Source organism: Pipistrellus kuhlii, unplaced genomic scaffold (genome assembly GCF_014108245.1).
Source record: "Pipistrellus kuhlii isolate mPipKuh1 unplaced genomic scaffold, mPipKuh1.p scaffold_m20_p_50, whole genome shotgun sequence".
NCBI classification, from domain to species: Eukaryota; Metazoa; Chordata; class Mammalia; order Chiroptera; family Vespertilionidae; genus Pipistrellus; species Pipistrellus kuhlii.
This window is the reverse complement of record NW_023425552.1, coordinates 796,747-818,369: the sequence shown is the minus strand read 5'-3', so window position 1 is coordinate 818,369 and position 21,623 is coordinate 796,747. Positions and strand designations below refer to the sequence as shown.

Below are 21,623 nucleotides of genomic sequence, written 5' to 3'. Positions count from 1 at the left end.
CTTTGCTTGAGTGCCTCCAATGGCAGCATTGCCCGGGCGTGCTTTTCTCGGAATGAGAGGTGGTGTGTACAGGAAACAGGAAGGAAGCGTGCGGCTGTGAGCGGCTTGAACTGGTCGCGGGGCACATGGGTGACCCCGGATGTTGAAGTCTGAGGGCTTCCTTTTTTGAAAAAAATATATTTTATTGATTTTTTTACAGAGAGGAAGAGAGAGGGATAGAGAGTTAGAAACGTTGATGAGAGAGAATCATCAATCAGCTGCCTCCTGCACACCCCCCACTGGGGATGTGCCGGCAACCAAGGTACATGCCCTTGACCAGAATCAATCCTGGGACCTTTCAGTCCGCAGGCCGATGCTCTATGCACTGAGCCAAACCAGTTTCGGCTTTCTTGTTCTTCTTACATCGGATATATTCAAACCCTTCACACTCAAGGCTGAGAGAGGGCCAGTGCTTCCCCTCCATGCATCACCAGTCCTCTAGCAGGCCAAGTGTGATGTCTTTTCTAAAAAGTCTTTTTGCCTTAACTGGTTTGGCTCAGTGGATAGAGCGTTGGCCTGCGGATTGAAGGGTCCCAGGTTTGATTCCGGTCAGGGGCATGACCCTTGGTTGTGGGCACATCCCCAGTGGAGGGTGTGCAGGAGGCAACTGGTCGATGTGTCTCTCTCATCGATGTTTCTGACTTTCTGTCCCTCTCCCTCCCTCTCTGTAAAAAAAAAAAAAAAAAAAAAAAAAAAATCAATAAAATATATTTTTAAAATAAAATAAATAAATAAAAAGTCTTTATGGCTTACTGACCGTTTGCATATATATCATCTTTGGAGAAATATCTACTCAAGTCCTATATTTAAAAAATACATTTTCATTGATTTTAAAGCATAAGAAAGAAGGGGGAGAGGGATAGCAACATCAGTGATGAGAGTGAATCATTGATCGGCTGCCTCCTGCACACCCCATCCTGGGGATGCAGCCCACCACCTGGGCATGTGCCCTTGACCAGGAATCGAACCGCAACCTCCTGGTTCATAGGTCGATGCTCAACCACTGAGCCACACTGGCTTGGCAAGTCCTATTTTTTCTTTTTTTAATTTCTTTATTGATTAAGGTATCAATATTTGTCCTCAACCCCCCACTCCACCCCTCATGCCCCCTCCCCCTATTGTCCGTGACTACTGGTTAGGCTCATATGTGTGCACACAAGTCCTTTGGTTGATCTCTCCCTTTTATCCCCACCCTCCTCCTGAGCTCTGACAGGCTCCTTGTCTCTGGGTCTGTTCTTGTTCATCCATCTATGTTGTTCACCATTTCCCCTGGATGCGTGAGATCATGTCCTACTGGAAATATACTTATAAGAGTCAAAAATGAGACAGGCAATAATGGTTATGCTGAGAGGCATATGAATCAGTCTGCAGTGAGTTCCTTTCTGGGCCAACAGTTCTTTTGAGACCCAATTTCAATGTCCAAGAGTTCCTTCTGTGTACATGTCAGCCATGGTATTTCAGTTCTGGATGGTGGGCAAATGGTGGTCTATTTTTCCTTCTAATCCTCATCCAAGGATATGGTTATTTTTTGTTGGTTTGTTTTGCTTTTGGTAAATTTATCTCTGTCGTTGAAAGTATTACAGCTGTCCCGCTCCTCCCCTCCCGGACGCTCTCCTCCCTACTCCTGCCCCCTCCGCTGCACAGCACGTGACGCTTACGTATTTATTGCCGGTTTCGGGGGGGGGTTGCTGAGGACCAGCGTCTCAGCCCTCTGCACGTCGGAGCTTTCCATCTACCCTTCTTTCCTGCGTGCGGGCGGCGCGGGCAGGGCCGGGGTGGCCGGGCTGAGCGTGTCGGTTGAGCTGACCCCGTGGTGTTGGCGCAGCTCCTGCTGGATCACCAGGACGCCATCGCCCCGGAGCACAACGACCCGATCCACGAGCTGCTGGATGACCTGGGCGAGGTGCCCACCATCGAGTCCCTGATCGGTAAGGTCCTGGCCGGCCCAGCCGGCGGCAGTGAGGGGAGCGGGACGGAGGAGGGCTGTGATCGGCCCCTGCCCTGTTCCAGCTCCGGGTCCACGTTCGGGAAGAAGATGTGGGTGGTGTCCGGCGGAGGGGGTCCTTTTATTTATTTATTTATTATAAATTTTTAAAATATATTTTTTTATAAACTTTTAAAAATATATTTTATTGATTTTTTTTTTACAGAGAGGAAGAGAGAGGGATAGAGAGTTCGAAACATTGATGAGAGAGAAACATCCATCCGCTGCCTCCTGCACAACCGCCACTGGGGATGTGCCCACGACCAAGGTACATGCCCTTTGACCAGAATCGAACCTGGGACCTTTCAGGCGCAGGCTGACGCTCTATCCATTGAGCCAAACCGGTTTCATCTGGAGGGGGTCCTTTTAATGTGTCTGCACAACCCTTTAAATGTGTCTGCAAACCCTGAAAGGTCCCAGGTTCGATTCCAGTCAAGGGCACATGCCTGGGTTGTGGGCTCTATCCCCAGTAGGGAGCATGCAGGAGGCAGCCGATGGATGATTCTCTCTCATCATTGATGTTTATAGCTCTCTCTTCCTGTCCCTTCCTCTCTGAGATCAGTAAAAATATATTTAAAAAAACAAATCTTCATATCTTTAAAAAAAAAAAGTGTATCCTATATAATAAAAGGCCCATATGCAAATCAAACGGCGGAACAACCGGTCACTATAACAGACACTGACCACCAGGGGGCAGACGCTCAATGCAGGAGCTGCCCACCAGTGGTCAGTGCGCTCCCACAGTGGGAGCGCCATTCAGCCAGAAGCCCTGAGCTGGGCTCACAGCTGGCAAGAGCAGAGGCAGTGGCGGGAGCCTCTCTGACACAGGCAGGCAGTAATGAGCGAGGGGGACATCTGACTGCCAGCTTAGGCCCCATCCCCATGCAGGGCGAGGGGAGGGTTCAGTTATAACTCGGTGTTGAAATGACTGTCAGGCATCTGTGAGATGAGTTTACTATGGATTTATATTAATTATATCACCTGGCACATGTTTTCTCCTAGTTCTCAGTCAGAGGTGGCCCCGCCCCAGGGTCACGCTGGCTTATTCAGGCACCTCCTTACTCAGGCATGTGTCTTCTGTGGGTTTCTGTCCCCCGTCCCACATCTCCTGTCGTCACTGTACGAGTTCTCCCTGACCCTCCCAAACCCTTAGGGGAAGGCGCTGGCAGCCTCAACGACCCCAACAAGGAGGCGCTGGCCAAGACGGAAGTGTCCCTCACACTGACCAACAAGTTCGATGTGCCCGGGGACGAGAACGCGGAGATGGACGCGAGGACCATCCTGCTGAAGTGAGCACCCCAAGTGGGAAGAACCCCCTCGGCCCCGGTGATCACGCCCATTTGCTTTTCCCCTAAATGGTGACCTTGGCCTTGTGAGCCCGTCATGGTGGTGGTCCCTTCTAATAATACACCCGGCATAGGACTGATCTGCTCTGTTTGCCAATAAGATGCCCAGTGGCCCTAACCGGTGTGGCTCAGTGGATAGAGTGTCGGCCTGCGGACTCAAGGGTCCCGGATTCGATTCCGGTCAAGGGCATGTACCTTGGTTGTGGGCACATCCCCAGAAAGGAGTGTGCAGGAGGCAGCTGATTGATGTCTCTAACTCTCTATCCATCTCCCTTCCTCTCTGTAAATAATCAATAAAATATATATTAAAAAAAAAAAAAAGAGAGAGAGAGATGCTCAAGTGACGTTTCCATCTTGGAGATCCCAACCTTGGCACCCGCTCTGTAAGAGTCGCACGACTCAGTCTGGGGTCTTGAGTACCAGGAGGTGGTGATTATGCCGCCGCTGCTGGGTGGGCCCTTTGAGGAGGCGGGGCACTTGCTGATGTTTAACTGTTCCCTCCGTTTTCCCCAGCACAAAGCGTTTAATCGTGGACGTCATCCGGTTCCAGCCAGGGGAGACCTTGACCGAGATCCTGGAAACACCAGCCACCAACGAGCAGGTAAAACGGAGAGCTCTCACGTGGACTCTTTTTTTTTTTAATTATTATTATTAATTTCTTTATTGATGAAGGTATCACCTATTTGTCCTCATCCCCCCATTCCAATCCCCCACCCCTGCCCACATGCCCCCACCCCCCTGTTGTCCCTGACCACTGGTTAGGCTCATATGTGTGCACACAAGTCCTTTGGTTGATCTCTCCCTTTTATCCCCACCCTCCCCCTGAGGTCCGACAGTCTGACCCACGGCTCCTTGTCTCTGAGTCTGTTCTTGTTCATCCGTCTGTTTTGTTCACCGTTTCCCCTAGATGTGTGAGATCATGTCCTACTGGAAATATACTTATAAGAATAAAAAATGTGACAAGCATAATGGTTATGCTGAGAGGCATATGAATCAGTCTGTAGTGAGTTTCTTTCTGGGCCACCAGTTTTTTTGAGACCCAATTTCAATGTCAAACAGTTCCTTCTGTGTACATGTCAGCCATGATGTTTCAGTTCTGGATGGTGGGCGAATGGTGGTAATCACGCGGACTCTTCACAAGGCAAAGAGGTGCCCCCGGGGCGGGCGGGGCACAGGTAGCCGGAGGTGGTGGCCTGGGGCTGGGCGGAGGGCGGTGCTGGGTAAGGCTCGCCAAGAAGATGGTTGGCTTTTAATGCCAGAGGCAGCTCCCTGGCAGACCATGCTGTATGCGTGCGTGTTTTCTCTTAACTCCAGGCGGAATCAGTGCATCTGCCCGGTAATGTACTGAGAATTAATTATATCGTTAGCATTTTGTTAGGTGCCTTGGTCGATAGAATATAAGTACAGAACGTGGCTCCTGAACTCCACAAGTGCATGATCTAGCTGGGAAGATGTGAGTTAGACACTGAGTGGCCAGATGATGATGATCTCTGAACGCATAATGATCTGGCCACTCAGTGTATATCCTATAGAATAAAAGGCTAATAGGAGAATTGTCCCTTCAACCAGCAGGCAGGCCGGCCAACTGCCCATGTTCCCTCCCCCTGGCCAGGCTGGCCGGACCCCACCATTGCATGAATTCATGCACCAGGCTTTTAATATATATTAACATGTGTGTGTGTACACACACACACACACACACACACATATATAAAATACATACCCAATATATATATACACACATATATATCTAATACATATATACACACACACACACACATACATACATACATATATCTAGTATGTAAAATATACTCACACACACACACACATACACTGAGTGGCCAGATTATTATGCATTCAGAGACCATAATCTGGCCACTTAGTGTATATCAGAAATGATGAAGGAGCCTTTATTTTTTATTTCTAAAAAAATATATTTTATTGATTTTGTACAGAAAGGAAGGGAGAAAGAGTTAGAAACATCAATGAGAGAGAAGCATCCATCAGCTGCCTCCTGCACTCCCCTCACTGGAGATGTGCCCGCAACCCACATGCCCTTGACCAGAATCGAACCTGGGACCCTTCAGTCCCCAGGCCGATGCTCTATCCACTGAGCCACCCTGGCCAGAGTGATGAAGGAGCCTTTGACATTACCTGCAGCACTGGCTGTGTATGCACCAGACGTTCAGGAAAGAGGCCGGCGAGGAACAAGGCATCGGAAAGAGGTGGCGCTGGAGCCACGCTTAGGAGAGAGAGGACGTGAAGCCAGAGGGGCGGGCAGGCCAGGCTGGGGAGCGTGGGAACCGAGGCACCAAGGGCCGTGTGATGTGATGTGGCCGGGCCTGCATCTCTAGCAGGGAGGCCTGGGGGAGGGGAGCAGCTAGAGCTAAAACCTGAGGACAGCCGAAACCGGTGTGGCTCAGTGCATAGAGCGTCGGCCTGCGGACCGAAGGGTCCCGGGTTCGATTCCAGTCAAGGGCATGTACCTGGGTTGCAGGCACATCCCCAGTAGTGGGTGTGCAAAAGGCAGCTGATGGATGTTTCTCTCTCATCGATGCTTCTAGCTCTCCCTCCCTTCCTCTCTGTAAAAAATTGATAAAATTTATTTTTTTAATAAAAAACGAAAATGCAGAGATGAGCGAGGTGCAAACTAAGAGAAGGATTTGAAGGATGGTCTTTGGGGATGAGAGTGGCAGATGCAGAAGCCGGCCTGCAGAGTTCAAGACCAAAATGCCGAGTGAATGGAACAGCAGGTGTGGGTGCTGTGTCGGGCAGGGACAGACGGGGCAAACATTGGGTGTTGACTGGGAAACATAGAAGTGTGAGGGGAAAGCCTTTGTGTTCTCGAGATACTGGCCTTTGCAGCCTGTTTGAAAGCAGAGGGCAGGCCGGAGCGTGATTCGGCACGGACAGGTGGCAGAGAGAATCTGCAAGCCCTGGCTGGCTTGGCTCAGTGGATAGAGCGTTGGCCTGCGGACTGTAGAGTCCTAGGTTCGATTCCAGTCAGGGGCCACATGCCCAGGTTGCAGCCTCGATCCCTGGTGAGGGTGTGCAGAAGGCAGCCGATCCATGATTCTCTCTCATCAGGGATGTTTCTCTCCCTCTCCCTTCCTCTCTGAAATCAATAAAAAATATATTGAGAAAGAATCAGCAAGAAGGGACTGAGCCCTGGTGTAGTTATAATATTTATCGAGCTGCGTTTCAAGTAAAATGAGGCGGGTCCCATGTCTCAACAGGTGAGAGGGAAGAGACGAGGGATTTTGTAGCCAGTAGAGCTCAGTCTCCTAATTGTTCCTAAGAGTCCAGGACAGAAGCCCTCAGAAGCCAGGCGATTAAAAGATACAAAGCAGCCCTAGCCTGTGTGGTTCAGTGGATAGAGCGTCGGCCTGCGGACTGAAGGGTCCCAGGTTCGATTCCGGTCAAGGGCACGTACCTTGGTTGCAGGCACATCCTCAGTGGGGGGTGTGCAGGAGGCAGCTAGTCCATGTTTCTAGCTCTCTATCCCTCTCTTCCTCTGTATAAAAAAATCAATAAAATATTGGGTCGGCAACTAAGTAATTGCGGATTTTTTAAAAATCAAAGACAATTTTTTCATGGAACTAAATAACTTTATTCTGTAATGTATTGCCCATTTTGATCAATGACCTTTTGCCATCTTTCAGGCAGCATCATAATCCCACGTTCAAAAAACTTCTGGTTTTTATTAGCAAAAAACTGAATCAGGTACGATTTGACATCATCATCATTATTGAAATTTTTACCGTTCAAGGAGTTTTGTAAAGATCGAAACAAAAAGTAATCAGATGGTGCAAGGTCAGGACTATATGGTGGATGTGGCAAAACATCCCAACCATTAATTTTTGCCGAGTGACCAAAGATGTGTGTGGCCTTGCATTGTCATGATGGAATACAACACCTTTTCGATTTGTCAATTCGGGCCGCTTTTCTTCAACTGCATTGTTTAATTTCGTTAGTTGTTCAATGTAGACATCAGAATTGATCGTTCGGTTGGGTGGTAAGAGTTCAAAGTAGACAATTCCTTTGTAATCCCACCAAACTGATAACAAAACCTTCTTTTGATGAATATCAGCTTTTGATGTTGTTTGAGTTGGTTCACCTGGCCTGCTCCACGATCTTTTCCGCTTGATATTGTTGTAAACAACCCATTTTTCATCGCCAGTTATCAGTCATTTTAAAAATGGATCATTTTCATTACGTTTCTTTAGCAAATCGCAGCTGCTAATGCGTTGCGTTAACTGTGATTCTTTCAGTTCGTGAGGAACCCATGTATCGAGTTTTTGAACATAGCCAAGTTGTTTTAAGTGATTTTCAATGCATGTATGTGATACATGAAGCTTCTCTGCAATCTCACGTGTTGTACTGTGACAGTCCAAATTGATTATTGCTTTGATTAGGGCGTCATCAATTTCAACTGGACGACCAGAGCGTTTTTCATCTTTGAGTGAAAAATCACCAGAACGAAATTTGGCAAACCAATTTTGACACTGCCGTTCTTTTAAGGCTTCGTCACCATAAACAGCACATAACTTTTTATGAGCTTGCGATGCGTTTTTCCCTTTGCAGAAATAAAAAAGCAAAATATGACGAAAATGTTCCTTTTGATTTTCCATTTTTCAACGAACGCCAAACGAAAACTACAAAACAGATCAAAAACTTTTTTTACTGATTAACAGCTGAATAGCCAACTATCAAATAACAAAATGTGTTTTACATTTGTACTACGTCTGCAAACCTAAAAATTCAACTGAAGCCCATATATGTGTGAAACCCGCAATTACTTAGTTGCCGACCCAATATATTATTTAAAAAAAGATGTAAAGCAGCCCTAGCCCATTTGGCTCAGTGGATAGAGCATCAGCCTGCAGATTGAAGGGTCCCAGGTTCGATTCTGCTCAAGAGCACATGCCCAGTATGGGGAGTTCTGGAGGCAGCTGATCAATGATTCTCATCATTGATGTTCCTGTCTCTCTCTCCCTCTCCCTTCCTCTCTGAAATCAATTAAAAAAGAATAAAGATTAAAAATACAATTAAGCCAAAACCGGTTTGGTTCAGTGGATAGAGCATCGGCCTGCGGACTGAAAGGTCCCAGGTTCGATTCCAGTCAAGGGCATGTACCTTGGTTGCGGGCACATCTCCAGTGGGGGGTGTGCAGGAGGCAACTGATGGATGTTTCTCTCCCATTGATGTTTCTCTCTCTCCAGCTCCCTTTCTCTCTATAAAAAAATCAATAAAATATGTAATATATATATATATGTAATTAAAAAAAAACACGCACAGATGTAAAGCAGTCTGCCTGTGCTTCATGCAGCTTCTCTGTCAGCTGTGGGCTAAGCGTGTTCCCTGTTGCCAGAACGCAGTGTGGGAGCTGCATGAATTCAGGGTGGGACCGGGGCACCGAGTTTACCGGGAACTTCTTCCCCGCAGGAAGCGGAGCACCAGAGGGCCATGCAGAGACGCGCCATCCGCGATGCCAAAACCCCGGACAAAATGAAAAAGTCCAAGTCCGTCAAGGAGGACAGCAACCTCAGCCTGCAGGAGAAGAAGGACAAGATCCAGGCGGGCTTGAAGAAGCTCACGGAGCTGGGCACCGTGAACCCCAAGAACCGGTACCAGGAGCTCATCAACGACATCGCCAGGGTACTGACTGCCCGGGGACGGTGTGTGTGTGTGTGTGTGTGTGTGTGTGTGTGTGCTGGGCCAAGTTTCACCCTCTCCCAGAGGCTCTTAAAGAGACAGTAGCTATTCAGATGACAGCATGTCTTCAGTCCACGGCTTGCCAGTGTCCTTTGGCCGGAAGAATCGTTTCTGATTCTTCTAACGCGAGGGCCTGGCCTGCCCTTAGATAACTCATTTCAGAGCCTAAACTCCTAGGAAGAGGACAGAACTAGAGCTTCCCATGTCTCTCTCTGTCTCTGACCTCTTTGGAAGTTTCCAGATCTTTCTAATGATTTCTGTGAAACCTCAATAGACCTTGAGTTGATCATCAACTTCTTATCTTCTTCTTTCCTTCTTCTGACAACATGTTTAGAAGGCTTATCCAGCTTCGCATGTCCACTCTAAGAACGTGGGCGTCCATACAAGGAACGCATTTCCCCACCTTTAGAAAATACAAATGGGGGAGGGGGGATGGATGCGATCTGAGTTTCCTCGTTAATTATCGAACATGAATTGCTGCCTGTTAAGAATGGGTGGTCATCCCGAAACCTGTTTGGCTCAGTGGATAGAGCGTCGGCCTGCGGACTGAAAGGTCCCGGGTTCGATTCCAGTCAAGGGCATGGACCTTGGTTGCCAGCACATCCCCAGTAGGGGGTGTGCAAGAGGCAGCTGATCGATGTTTCTCTCTCATCGATGTTTCTAACTCTCTATTCCTCTCTCTTCCTCTCTGTAAAAAATCATTGAAATGATTAAACACCACTGGGTTCTACTGTTAATGATTCCAGGGGCACAAGATATTGGACATTGTTGTTTTGTATTGTTGTTGTTGTTTTTTCATTTTAATACTTGCATCCCCCCAGGATATCCGGAACCAGCGGCGATACCGGCAGAGGAGGAAGGCCGAGCTGGTGAAGCTGCAGCAGACGTACGCCGCCCTGAACTCCAAGGCCACGTTCTACGGGGAGCAGGTGGATTACTATAAGAGCTACATCAAAACCTGCCTGGACAACCTGGCCAGCAAGGGCAAGTGAGTGTTTCTCTTAAAGATTTATCCACGTCGGGGCGCGGGTTGAGGGTGTGTGTGGGGAGAGCCATAGAGGCAACTGAAGTGACATGGGGATTTTTTATTTTTTTTAATCCTCACCTGAGGACATTTTTCCATTGATTTTTTTCCCCCCAATATATTTTATTGACTTTTCTTACACAGAGGAAGGGAGAGGGATAGAGATTTAGAAACATCGATGAGAGAGAAACATCGATCAGCTCCCTCCTGCACACCCCCTCCTGGTTCATAGGTCAACACTCAACCACTGAACTATGCCATCTGGGCATCCCCAGTAACTTCCAATATCTGTTTCTTTTTCCTTGTTCCCATTCCTCTGTAATAGCTATGCAGGCTTAAACTCTTATTTTTTATTTTTGTTAAAAAAAATTTTTTTTAATGATTTCAGAGACAAAGAGAGAAGGGAGAGAGAGATAGAAACATCAATGTTGAGAGAAAATCACTGATCAGCGGCTTTCTGCACGCCCCCTTCTGGGGATCGAGCCCACAACCCACGCATGTGCCCTTACCGGAATCGAACCTGGGACACTTTAGTCCGAAGGTTGGCGCTCTATCCACTGAGCCAACCCGGTGAGGGCCAGGTTTAAATTCTTTAAAAAAGTACTTATTCTGAGATATTAACATTTCCCCCCTGCACAGCCGAGGAGTGTAGAGGGCCCCTCCTGGGGGTCAGTACAGCTCCCCAAGCTGGCATTAGGAGCCCTCACATAGGCTGAGAGGTTCGCATAGAAGGATGAAGACACTGTCAAACTCATGGTGTGCTGAAACCAATTTAGCTCAGTGGATAGAATGTGGCTTGTTGTCTGGAAAGCTCCCAGGTTCGATTCCCGTCAAGGGCATGTACCTTGGTTTTGGGCACATCCCCAGTAGGGGGCGTCCAAGAGGCAGCTGATTGATGATTCTCTCTCATAGAAGTTTCTGGCTCTCTATCCCTCTCTCTTCCTCTCTGTAAAAAATCAATAAATATATATTTTAAAAAATTCATGGTGTGTTCTCCAATGTAATTTAAACTAAAGACAAAATCAACCTCGTAATATTTCCCGTTTTGCAGCAACATTGCTTAGGCTAACCCTGATATTTATTTGCCATTTTAGAGTTGATGTTATTTACCGTTGTGTATGGGAAGTTTGTTTGTTTTCTGATCCCATATTTTCGAATTACCAATAGAATCAAAGTAGATAGTTATAGAAAGTGACATGAGCTGAAACCGGTGTGGCTCAGTGGATAGAGCGTCGGTCTGCGGACTGAAAGGTCCCAGGTTCGATTCCGGTCAAGGGCAGGGACCTTGGTTGCGGGCACATCCGCAGTGGAGGGGTGTGCAGGAGGCAGCTGATCATGATTCTCTCTCATCGATGTTTCTAACTCTCTATCCCTCTCTGTAAAAAATTAATAAAATATATTTAAAAAAAAAAAAAAAAAAAGAAAAGAAAAGAAAAGAAAAAAGAAAGTGACGTGATGTCATCTTACAGGGTCTCCAAGAAGCCCAGGGAAATGAAAGGGAAGAAAAGCAAAAAGATTTCTCTGAAGTACACGGCAGCGAGATTACATGAAAAGGGGGTTCTTCTGGAAATTGAGGACCTCCAAGTGAATCAGTAAGTATTTGCCTTTTAACTTTATTTTGTACGTTGATTTTTTAAAAATTTATCCATTTACTCATTTATTTTTAATTGATCACATCTTTATATGATTGCCTTTATTTCTCTTAGCGGGATGATCATTTTAATAATTTTTTTTTAATCTATTTATGTGTATGTATGTGCAGAATGAGACCCAGTACTGTGTTAATTGTCTGTTATCAGCAGGAAGTATTTCTTTTCCTTGTTTGTGGAACACTTGTCTCGGGACATTTTCACACCTGCTGTGTGGATCCCGTTTTAATTTTTCCTCTTTAAAACAGGAAGCCATTTCTTCCATTTCTTCTGTTTCCAAACAAAGATAACGTGTAAAACTGAGTCTCTGGCCCTCTTCCGCTCTCCCCTCTCCTTCCTCTGTCTCTCTAAAAAACACACAAACAAACAACTAATAAAAATATTTAAAAACAAACAACAAGAAAAAAACCCTGAGACTCTGAACCCATTAAATAATTTATTCTAATTTCTAAGCACCAGGCAGCCACCATCCTGCCTTTCTGTCTTATTTTTTCTATTTTTTTGTGAATGACTTATTCACTTACCATGCTGTCCTCACAGGCCATCCATGTTTAACCTGTGACATGTCCTTCCTTTAAAAAAAAAAAATATATAAATATATATATTTTATTGAATTTTTACAGAGAGGAAGGGAGAGGGATAGAGGAATAGAAACCTTGATGAGAGAGAATCATCGACCAGTTGCATCCTGCACGCCCCCTACCAGGGATGTGCCTGCAACCAATGTACATGCCCTTGACTGGAATTGAACCCGGGACCTTTCAGTCCACAGGCCGACGCTCTATCCACTGAGCCAAACCGGTTTCGGCGTCCTTCCTTTTTAAAGCTGAATAATTCTCCATTGTGTATATAAACCACATTTTGTTTATTCACCCATCCATCGATGGCCATTTGGGCTGTTCCCACCTCTCTGCTATTGTGAATAATGCTGCCATGAACATGAAAGTGGAAATGCCTCTTTGAGATTCTGCTTCCAATTCTTTTGGATAAATAAACAGAAGTGGGATTGCTAGACCATTAGATAGTTACGTTTTTTGAGGAACTGACATACTGTTGTTTCCATTGAAAAATTTTTTAACTTTTTTATCTATTACCAAAATATTTTTCACTTGTGCCGAAACCGGTTTGGCTCAGTGGATAGAGCATCCGTCTTTGGACTGATGGGTCCCGGGTTCGATTCCGGTTAAGGGCATGTACTTGGTTGTGGGTACATCCCTAGTAGGGGGTGTGCAAGAGGCAGCTGATCGATGACTCTCTCTCATTGATGTTTCTAACTCTCTATCTCTCTCCCTTCCTCTCTGTACAAAATCAATAAAATATATTTTAAAAAAAAGAATCTCATTTTAAAGTTTTGCATTTCTTTGAATTCTGTGTGTGTGTGTGTAAAACGTGGCCTATTGTCTGGGTTCTCTCTGGTCATTGTTTCAATTGGGGATCTTGGTCTTTTGGGGGTTTTTTTGGTTGGGTACTTTATGCATTTTTCGTTTCATAATATTTATTTCTTCTCTTTTTTCTTCATCATTTCCCACTATTGTTCAAGTGCCTGCCATTATTTGCCTCTCTTTCTTCTTTTTAATTTGCTGCTATGGGCTTAGACACAATATAACAAAAGAAGTCAGTTAAAATAAAATTGTCACATCAAATAAATATCTTTTTAAAAAATATATATTTTTATTGATTTTTTACAGAGAGGAAGGGAGAGGGATAGAGAGTTAGAAACATCGATGAGAGAGAAACATCAACCAGCTGCCTCCTGCACCCCCCCACCGGGGATGTGCCCGCAACCAATGTACATGCCCTTGACCGGGATCGAACCTGGGACCCTTCAGTCTGCAGACCGATGCTCTACCACTGAGCCAAACCGGTTTCGGCAAATAAATATCTTAAGAAATGCTCTGTGAGGCTCTCCTGTTGAGTAAAATGCATGTGTTTTTGGGCCTGGATTTTGTGACCTCTCTCAGACTCTCAATCCCTCTTTTTTTGTTTGTTTGTTTGTTTTGTTTTTTAGTATTTTTTTAATACATTTTTTAAAATTGATTTCAGAGAGGAAGGGAGAGGGAGAGAACGATAGAAACATCCATGATGAGAGAGAATCACGGATCGGCTGCCTCCTGCACGCCCTCCCCTGGGGATTGAGCCCGCAACACAGGCACATGTCCTTGACCAGAATCAAATCTAAGATGCCTCATTCCACAGGCCGGTGCTCTGCCCACTGAGCCAAACCGTCCCCGGGCGCTTCTTCCAGTTTGAAACACGTGTGCGTTCTCACACACCCTCTGGCCGCCTCTCCTTCCAGGCCAGCTTGCGCTTGATTCTCCTTCTTCCCAGGTTTCCACAGTGGCCACAGTGGTTGCAGGTTTCCACGGGCCCAGCGCATTCCTCTGACATCACCCCCTTCGAGGCCATTGGCGGCATTCCTCAGGGGCTCCTTTTTCAGTAGCCGAAACCGGTGTGGCTCGGTGGATAGAGCATCAGCCTGCGGACTGAAGGTCCCAGGTTCGATTCCGGTCAAGGGCCTGTACCTTGGTTGCAGGCACATCCCCAGTACGGGGTGTGCAAGAGGCAGCTGATTGATGATTCTCTCTCATCGATGTTTCTAACTCTCTATCCCTCTCTCTTCCTCTCTGTAAAAAACAAAACAAAACAAAAAACACAAACCAATAAAATATATTTTTTTAAAAAAAAGAAAGAAGAAAGAAAGAAAGAGAACTCCAGGGGTTCTGGGAGGGGTGGGGGAGGAATGCCATTCTTCTCTCCAAACCCAAAACCTTCCTTCGCGGTTTCACCTCTAGACATCCTGGGACCTTGACCTTGTCCCCCTGTGCCACTCCCGAAGTCACTGTCCACCCCCTCCTTTGCATTTATTTCATGGGATATTTTTATAGGAGGACATTAAAAAAGTCACCCCCTCTGATGTTATGTTCCAACAGGTTTAAGAATGTTATCTTTGAAATCACTCCAACCGAAGAAGTGGGTGACTTTGAAGTGAAAGCCAAGTTCATGGGTGTCCAGATGGAGACGTTCATGCTGCATTACCAGGTGGGTGTGCGCCTGGCGGAGCCGGAGCCCTGCGTCTGGGGTGGTCGGGTCCTCGGCCAGGCCAGAGTAGCGGCAGGCAGGAGGCCCCCTCGAGAACGCGGCCCGTGTGTGTGTGTGTGTGTGTGTGTGTGTGCATGTGTGTGTGTGTCTGTGTGTGGCGGCGGGGAGAGGCTCCGGGCCAGGTGGCTGTGTGGTGTGTGTGTGTGTCGGTGTGTGTGTGTGTGTGTGTGTGTGTGTGATGTGTGTGTGTGTGTGTGTGTTTGTGTGTCTGTGTGTGGCGGTGGGGAGAGGCTCCGGGCCAGGTTGCTGTGTGGTGTGTGTGTGTGTCGGTGTGTGTGTGATGTGTGTGTGTGTCTGTGTGTGTGTGATGTGTGTGATGTGTGTGTGTGTGTGTGTGTGTCTGTGTGTGTGTGTGTGATGTGTGTGTGTGTGTGTCTGTGTGTGGCGGCCGAGAGAGGCGCCGGGCCCGGTTGCTGTGTGGTGTGTGTGTGTGATGTGTGTGATGTGTGTGATGTGTGTGTGTGTGTGTGTGTGTGTGTGTGATGTGTGTGTGTGATGTGTGTGTGTGATGTGTGATGTGTGTGTCTGTGTCTGTGTGTGTGTGATGTGTGTGTGTGATGTGTGTGTGATGTGTGTGTGTGTGTCTGTGTGTGTCTGTGTGTGTGTGATGTGTGTGTGTGTGTGTGTGTCTGTGTGTGTGTGATGTGTGTGTGTGTGTGTGTGTGTGTCTGTGTGTGTGTCTGTGTGTGGCGGCCGAGAGAGGCGCCGGGCCCGGTTGCTGTGTGGTGTGTGTGTGTGATGTGTGTGATGTGTGTGTGTGTGTGTGTGTGTGTGTGTGTGTGATGTGTGTGTGTGATGTGTGTGTGTGATGTGTGATGTGTGATGTGTGTGAGTGTGTCTGTGTGTGTGTGATGTGTGTGTGTGATGTGTGTGTGTGTGTCTGTGTGTGTCTGTGTGTGTGTGCTGTGTGTGTGATGTGTGTGTGTGATGTGTGTGTGTGTGTGTGTGTGTGTGTGTGTGTGTGTCTGTGTGTGGCGGGGAGAGGCGCCGGGCCCGGTTGCTGTGTGATGTGGTCTGGGCGCCCGGGGCCGTGGGCACCCTCAGAGAGACGCTCCCAAAGCTCCTGTCCGTGTGGCCACTTGGCGGGGCTGATACCTTGGACGCGAACAAAAGGCCTAAGTGTAAGCCCGGACAGTGCACAGTTGTAAGCCTCCTCGGGTGCTTTTTTCACTTTTCGTTTTTAATCTAATTTTTAAAAATCTATTTTATTGATTTTTTTTACAGAGAGGAAGGGAGAGGGATAGAGAGTTAGAAACATCGATGAGAGAGAAACATCCATCAGCTGCCTCCTGCACGCCCCCCACTGGGGATGTGCCCGCAACCAAGGTACATGCCCTTGACCGGAATCAAACCCGGGACCTTTCAGTCCGCAGGCCAACGCTCTATCCACTGAGCTACACCGGTTTTGGCTTAATCTAAATTTTTTTTTATGTATTTTTAAAAGATTCTGATTTGGCAAAGGTGCTTAAAAGAGTATTTCTAACAAGATGTGCATAAATTGCATCTCTGTGAACTGAATCCTTTTTAAAAATTTTTATTCTTCACCCAAGGATTTTTCCCATTGATTTCTTAAAGAGAGGGAAAGAGAGAGAAACATCGATGTGAGAGAAACACACATCGATTGGCTGCCTCCTGCATGAGCCCCAACCAGGGACCAGGCCTGGGAGGAGCCTGTAACCAAGGTACATGCCCTTGACCGGAATCGAACCCAGGACCACTTGGTCCACAGGCTGATGCTCTGTCCACTGAGCCAAACTGGATAGGGCTATTTATTTTTTAAATATGTTTTTATGGATTTTTTTTTTTTTTTCGAGAGAGAGGAAAGGAGAGGGATCGATGGAAAAATCAATGATAGAGAAACATCAGTGATCAGTTACCCCCTACAGGGGATTGAGCCAGTAACCTGGTCATGTGCCCTGATCAGGAATTGAACTGGGTCAGGCCGGAGCTCTATCCACTGAGCCAAACCGGTTAGGGCTATATTTCTTTATTGATTTCAGAGAGGGAGGGAGAGGGAGAGAGAGAGAGAGAAGCATCAATGACGAGAAAGAATCATGGATCGCCTGCCTCCTGCACGCCCCCCCAACTGGCGATCGAGCCCGAAACCCAGGCATGTGCCCTTGGCCAGAATCGAACCCGGGGCCCTTCAGTCCCCAGGCCGACGCTCTATCCACTGAGCCACATCCTTTCTCTCCCGTCCCACAGCCCCGATTCACTGTCAAGGCGTTTCTCTCCCAACAGGACCTGCTGCAGCTGCAGTACGAGGGCGTGGCCGTCATGAAGCTGTTTGACCGAGCGAAAGTGAACGTCAACCTCCTCATCTTCCTCCTCAACAAGAAGTTCTACGGGAAGTAACGGACCCCGGGCTGCCAGCCCCGGAGGAGGAGGGACCGAAGCCCTCCCCCGGCCCCTCCTCGCCGCTGGCAGCGCCCCTCCGCTGGGTGCCCGCCCAGGGCCACCTCGTGCCCCCAGCCCCGGCCGGCCCCGGGCAGCAGCCCTGGTTTTCCCAGTGAGATCTCAGGCTCAGCCTGACCCCTCCTGCTCCTTCGTTTTCTCCTGTCACTTTGGGGACTTTGCTTAAAATCTCTCGGTGTGGTTTTGGCCTCAGAGGTTGCATTGCTATCTGATCAGCTTCGGTGTTTTGTCTCGTTCAGCAATATTAACGGTGGGATTTGAAATCTCGTGATTTGAAAGGGAACGCTTATTAGCACCAAAGACAGACACGCACAGACGACACGCAGTGGAAAAGGCCAAGCGATGCATCCTATCAGGTTGTCCTTTAAAAGCGAAGTTCCTTTATGTTCTTGTCCCGTCCGTCAAGTTGAAGGACGCGGGAGGTGGTTAGTCCTCCTCCATTCTGTGTCTCATTATGGGCTGGAAATAATTAATAATAAGAGTCACGTGCCTGTGTTCAAGGCAAGCATTTCCAGAAAGAGGAGATTTAAAAAAAATTATACAAGAAAGAAAGGGGGAGATAAAAAGAAAAAGGAATGGGAGATCATGCTTTTAAGTTTCGCCATTAAAATAAATTTTGACGGTTCTGTTTGTGTAACTCTCTTGCAGATGGGAGAGTCCCACGGATCAAGTGCAGCTATTTAGGTAGATTTTTAGGGTGTCCTGAGACGTCCCCTCCTGGGTGAGGTGCCTGCTCGCTTGTTGCAGAAATGGACGAGATTTTGGGACAACCAGGTCCCCTCCCTGCCTATGGCAGAGGGAGAGGTTAGCCCGGCATAGGATGTAATTTTTTCAAGACCCTTTTATATCTCAAGAGTGCTTATTAAAGTGTAGATTTATTTCTTCAGATGTGGGGGGGCAGGAATTTTAAAGTCTTATATAATGCTTTAAAGTCTTTAGAATACTCTATAGAAAGGTGTTTTTTTTTTTGTTGTTGTTTGTTTGTTTTTAATTGGCTTATCTGTATATCTGAAATCTTCAAACTTTTCTTAGAGCTAAAACACTAGGATTTTTTTACCTGCAGGGTCGCAGAGAGATAATCCTGTTTTAAATAGACTGAAAAAAAAATTATAACAAGCCAGCCAGCGATGGCACAGTTGATATTCCAATCTGCTTTTTCCCTCTTCTTTCTCTTTTCTCTTGCTGCCCACACCGCTTTCATGTCCTGAACTCTTGTTTTCTGGATGTAGTAAAAATTCAATTCTGAACATTGAATTTTTTAGGAAGTTTTTATTAGAGAAAAAGCTACATACTTTTTTTTTTTTTTTTTAAAGAGAATTCGTTTATCCAGGAAAGTACATTAAATCATGCTGCTGAGCCTCCATTTTCTCTGATGTTTGGGTTCAGTATTCTTTTATCATGACATAAACCGTAATAAAAATTAACTAACTTTAAAAAAAAAATCTAACCAATGTATATTTAAAAGCAATAAACTGTTTTGTTAATAACGATCTATGTGCTGTGTCCCTGTCGCAGATGTACGTGTTGGAGCCGTGTGTGTTTTTTATTTGGTCACAGACTGTTGACTGGGTCAGGTCCATGTCAGCACATGTAAACTGTGTGAGTCTTGACCCCCTCCAGGCAGCCCACAGGCAGGCGGGCAGGGACCGTGGGAAGGGCCTTCGACAGGAGAGTCTGCCACCTCGACCTTGTTTTTATTGTTTTTTGCAAGATAACTGCTTAGTCAATACCGTCCTCGGTTTAAAAAAAGATGCTATCAGCCGGGACCGGTTTGGCTCAATGGATAAAGCGTCGGCTTGGGGACTGAAAGGTCCCGGGTTTGATTCCGGTCAAGGGCATGTACCTTGGTTGCGGGCATATCCCCAGTGGGGGGTGTGCAGGGGGCAGCTAATTGATGACTCTCTTTCATCGATGTTTCTAACTATCTCTCTCCCTTCCTCTCTGTACAAAATCAATAAAATATATTAAAACAAACAAACAAAAAAAAGATGCTATCAAACAAGTAGCATCGCCTCCAAAACTGGGACCAGCCAAAGTGTCAGCCCAGTCTAAACCGGTTTGGCTCAGTGGATAGAGCGTCGGCCGGCGGACCAAAAGTCCCAGGTTCGATTCCAGTCAAGGGCATGTGGTTGCGGGCACATCCCCAGTGGGGGGTGTGCAGGAGGCAGCTGATGGATGTTTCTCTCTCATCGATGTTTCTAACTCTCTAACCCTCTCTCTTCCACTCTGTAAAAAAATCAATAAAATATATTTAAAAGAAAAAGAAAAGTCCTGGACAAACCCAATGACAGCTCTGATTACCTTTTCTGTTTGCTCCACAGTCTCTTCTGTCAGGTCTCTCTCCCCCTCTGACCTTCTCTCCCTCCAGCCATCATGACATTCACTGGGGACGTACTCCCTCCCAAGAATGTGGACCGCGCAGCAGATCAGGGCTCTACACAATTGCCTTTGTATCTTTGTATGAAATAAAAGGTCATTTGTTGGTGTTTGTGTTTATTTTTCTCATTGTTAGCAGTTCCTGCTCAACAGAGTGTTGATTAGAGACTTAATAATGGAAAACAAACCCTTTATGGTCTTTGGAAGGAGCAAACACAAGTCAGCTACCAAATCACTGAATTATCTCAGAGAGACTTTTTAAAAATATATATATTTTATTGATTTTTTTATTGGCAAGGGAGAGGGATAGGATAGATAGTTAAAAACACCAATCAGCTGCCTCCTGCACACACCCCCATTGGGATATGCCCGCAACCAAGGTACATGCCCTTGACTGGAATCGAACCTGGGACCCTTGAGTCACAGGCCGACGCTCTATCCATTGAGCCAAACCTGCTAAGGCTCAAAGAGATTTTTTAACATGTGAATAGCCTTCTTTAAAGTAAAATGCTTAAAGTAGCCTCAACATAAAAAGAAATTAGGGGGTGGGGAAAATAAACATTACTAAGTTCTGATTGAATAGTGGCTGAAAGTCTAAAATTGCAGCTGCATTTAACGAAAGTGACAATCCTATATAGTTAAAGGGTAATATGCAAATCGACTGAAGGGTGGAACTGCTGGTCGCCATGATGGACACTGACCACCAGAGGGCAGATCTTCACCAGCACTAAGGATCTCCTGACAGATGTGGAATTTTAAAAATATATTTATTAATTGATTTCAGGGAGCAAAGGAGGAGGAGAGATAGAAACATCAATCATGAGAGAGTCATTGATTGGCTGCCTCCTGCACACCCACTCTGGGGATTAAGCTCAAAACCCAGTCACGTGCCCTGACCAAGAATCAAACCATGACCTCCTGGTTCATAGGTTGACATTCAACCACTGAGCCACACCAGCCAGGTTGCAGTGACTATTGGTGGCCTGGTTCTGCAGGATGGCTCTCAAAGTCCTGCCTGAATGTTCACCTTGGAGTCTGCTTCTTTAGTTCCGCCACCCCCTAATAAGCCCTTAAGCCATTTTATGCCCTGTAATAATCTTTTTGTACTTAAACTATGTGGAATGAATTTTAAAAAAAATATATATATATATATATATATATATATATTATATATATAATTAAAATATATATATATAATATATATATATATTTTATTGATTTTTTACAGAGAGGAAGAGAGAGGGGATAGAGAATTAGAAACATAGATGAGAGAGAATCATCGATCAGCTGCCTCCTGCACACCCCCCATTGGGAATGTGCCTGCAGCCAAGGTACATGCCCTTGATCGGAATTGAACCCAAGACCTTTCAGTCCGCAGGCCGACGCTCTATCCACTGAGCTAAACGGGTTTGGGCTGCGGAATGAATTTTGTTCTCTAAAAATGAACCCAGACAATATAACAGGAAATCAGAAAATAAAATATAAAAAACATGGTAAACAGCACAAAATGAAACAGAAGAAATCAATTGTAATTTTTAAAAACTAAACTCCAGCTAATAGAGTTATGTTGTCACATTAAACAGTCTAAAAAAATCCAGCTAGGTACTGTATATGAGAGACATGAAAAACATAAATACTGCACAGTAGTTAAAACAGATAAATCTTAAAAAAAAAAAAATGAAAAAAGCTGACCCCTCAGGTGTGGCTCAGAGGTTGAGTGTCGACATATGAACCAGGAGATCAAGGTTGGATACCTGGACAGGGCACATGCCTGGGTTGTGGGCTCTATCCCCAGTAGGGGGCGTGCAGGAGGCAGCCCTTTATTGATTAAAATATCACATATTTGTCCTCATCCCCCTTCCCCCGTTCCCATCCCACACCCCTCCCCACGCATGCCACCACCTCCCTGTTGTCCGTGATCACTGGTTAGGCTCATATGCATGCACACAAGTCCTTTGGTTGATCTCTCCCTT

The 21,623-nt window shown here is 46.3% G+C and overlaps 1 protein-coding gene across 4 annotated transcripts in view; it reads left to right on the top strand.

Annotated features, from left to right (window-relative positions):
- The window catches only part of IQGAP1 (IQ motif containing GTPase activating protein 1), a 123,434-nt gene that overhangs the window by 83,662 nt on the left and 18,149 nt on the right, over positions 1-21,623 (top strand). The window contains exons 31-38 of one of the 4 annotated variants that reach the window (XR_006740120.1): positions 1,865-1,967; positions 3,177-3,312; positions 3,883-3,970; positions 8,818-9,030; positions 9,909-10,075; positions 11,581-11,703; positions 14,691-14,799; positions 17,101-17,249. Coding sequence is in view for 3 of the 4 variants with exons in the window: in XM_045573424.1 (XP_045429380.1) it covers positions 1,865-1,967; positions 3,177-3,312; positions 3,883-3,970; positions 8,818-9,030; positions 9,909-10,075; positions 11,581-11,703; positions 14,691-14,799; positions 17,101-17,214 (1,053 nt within the window). In the remaining variant the exon portion in view is untranslated. Of the gene's footprint in view, positions 1-1,864; positions 1,968-3,176; positions 3,313-3,882; positions 3,971-8,817; positions 9,055-9,217; positions 9,251-9,908; positions 10,076-11,278; positions 11,308-11,563; positions 11,704-14,690; positions 14,800-17,100; positions 18,576-21,623 lie in introns of those variants that run through there. The other 3 variants (XM_045573424.1, XM_036415629.2, XM_045573425.1) reach the window with 3 other exon arrangements.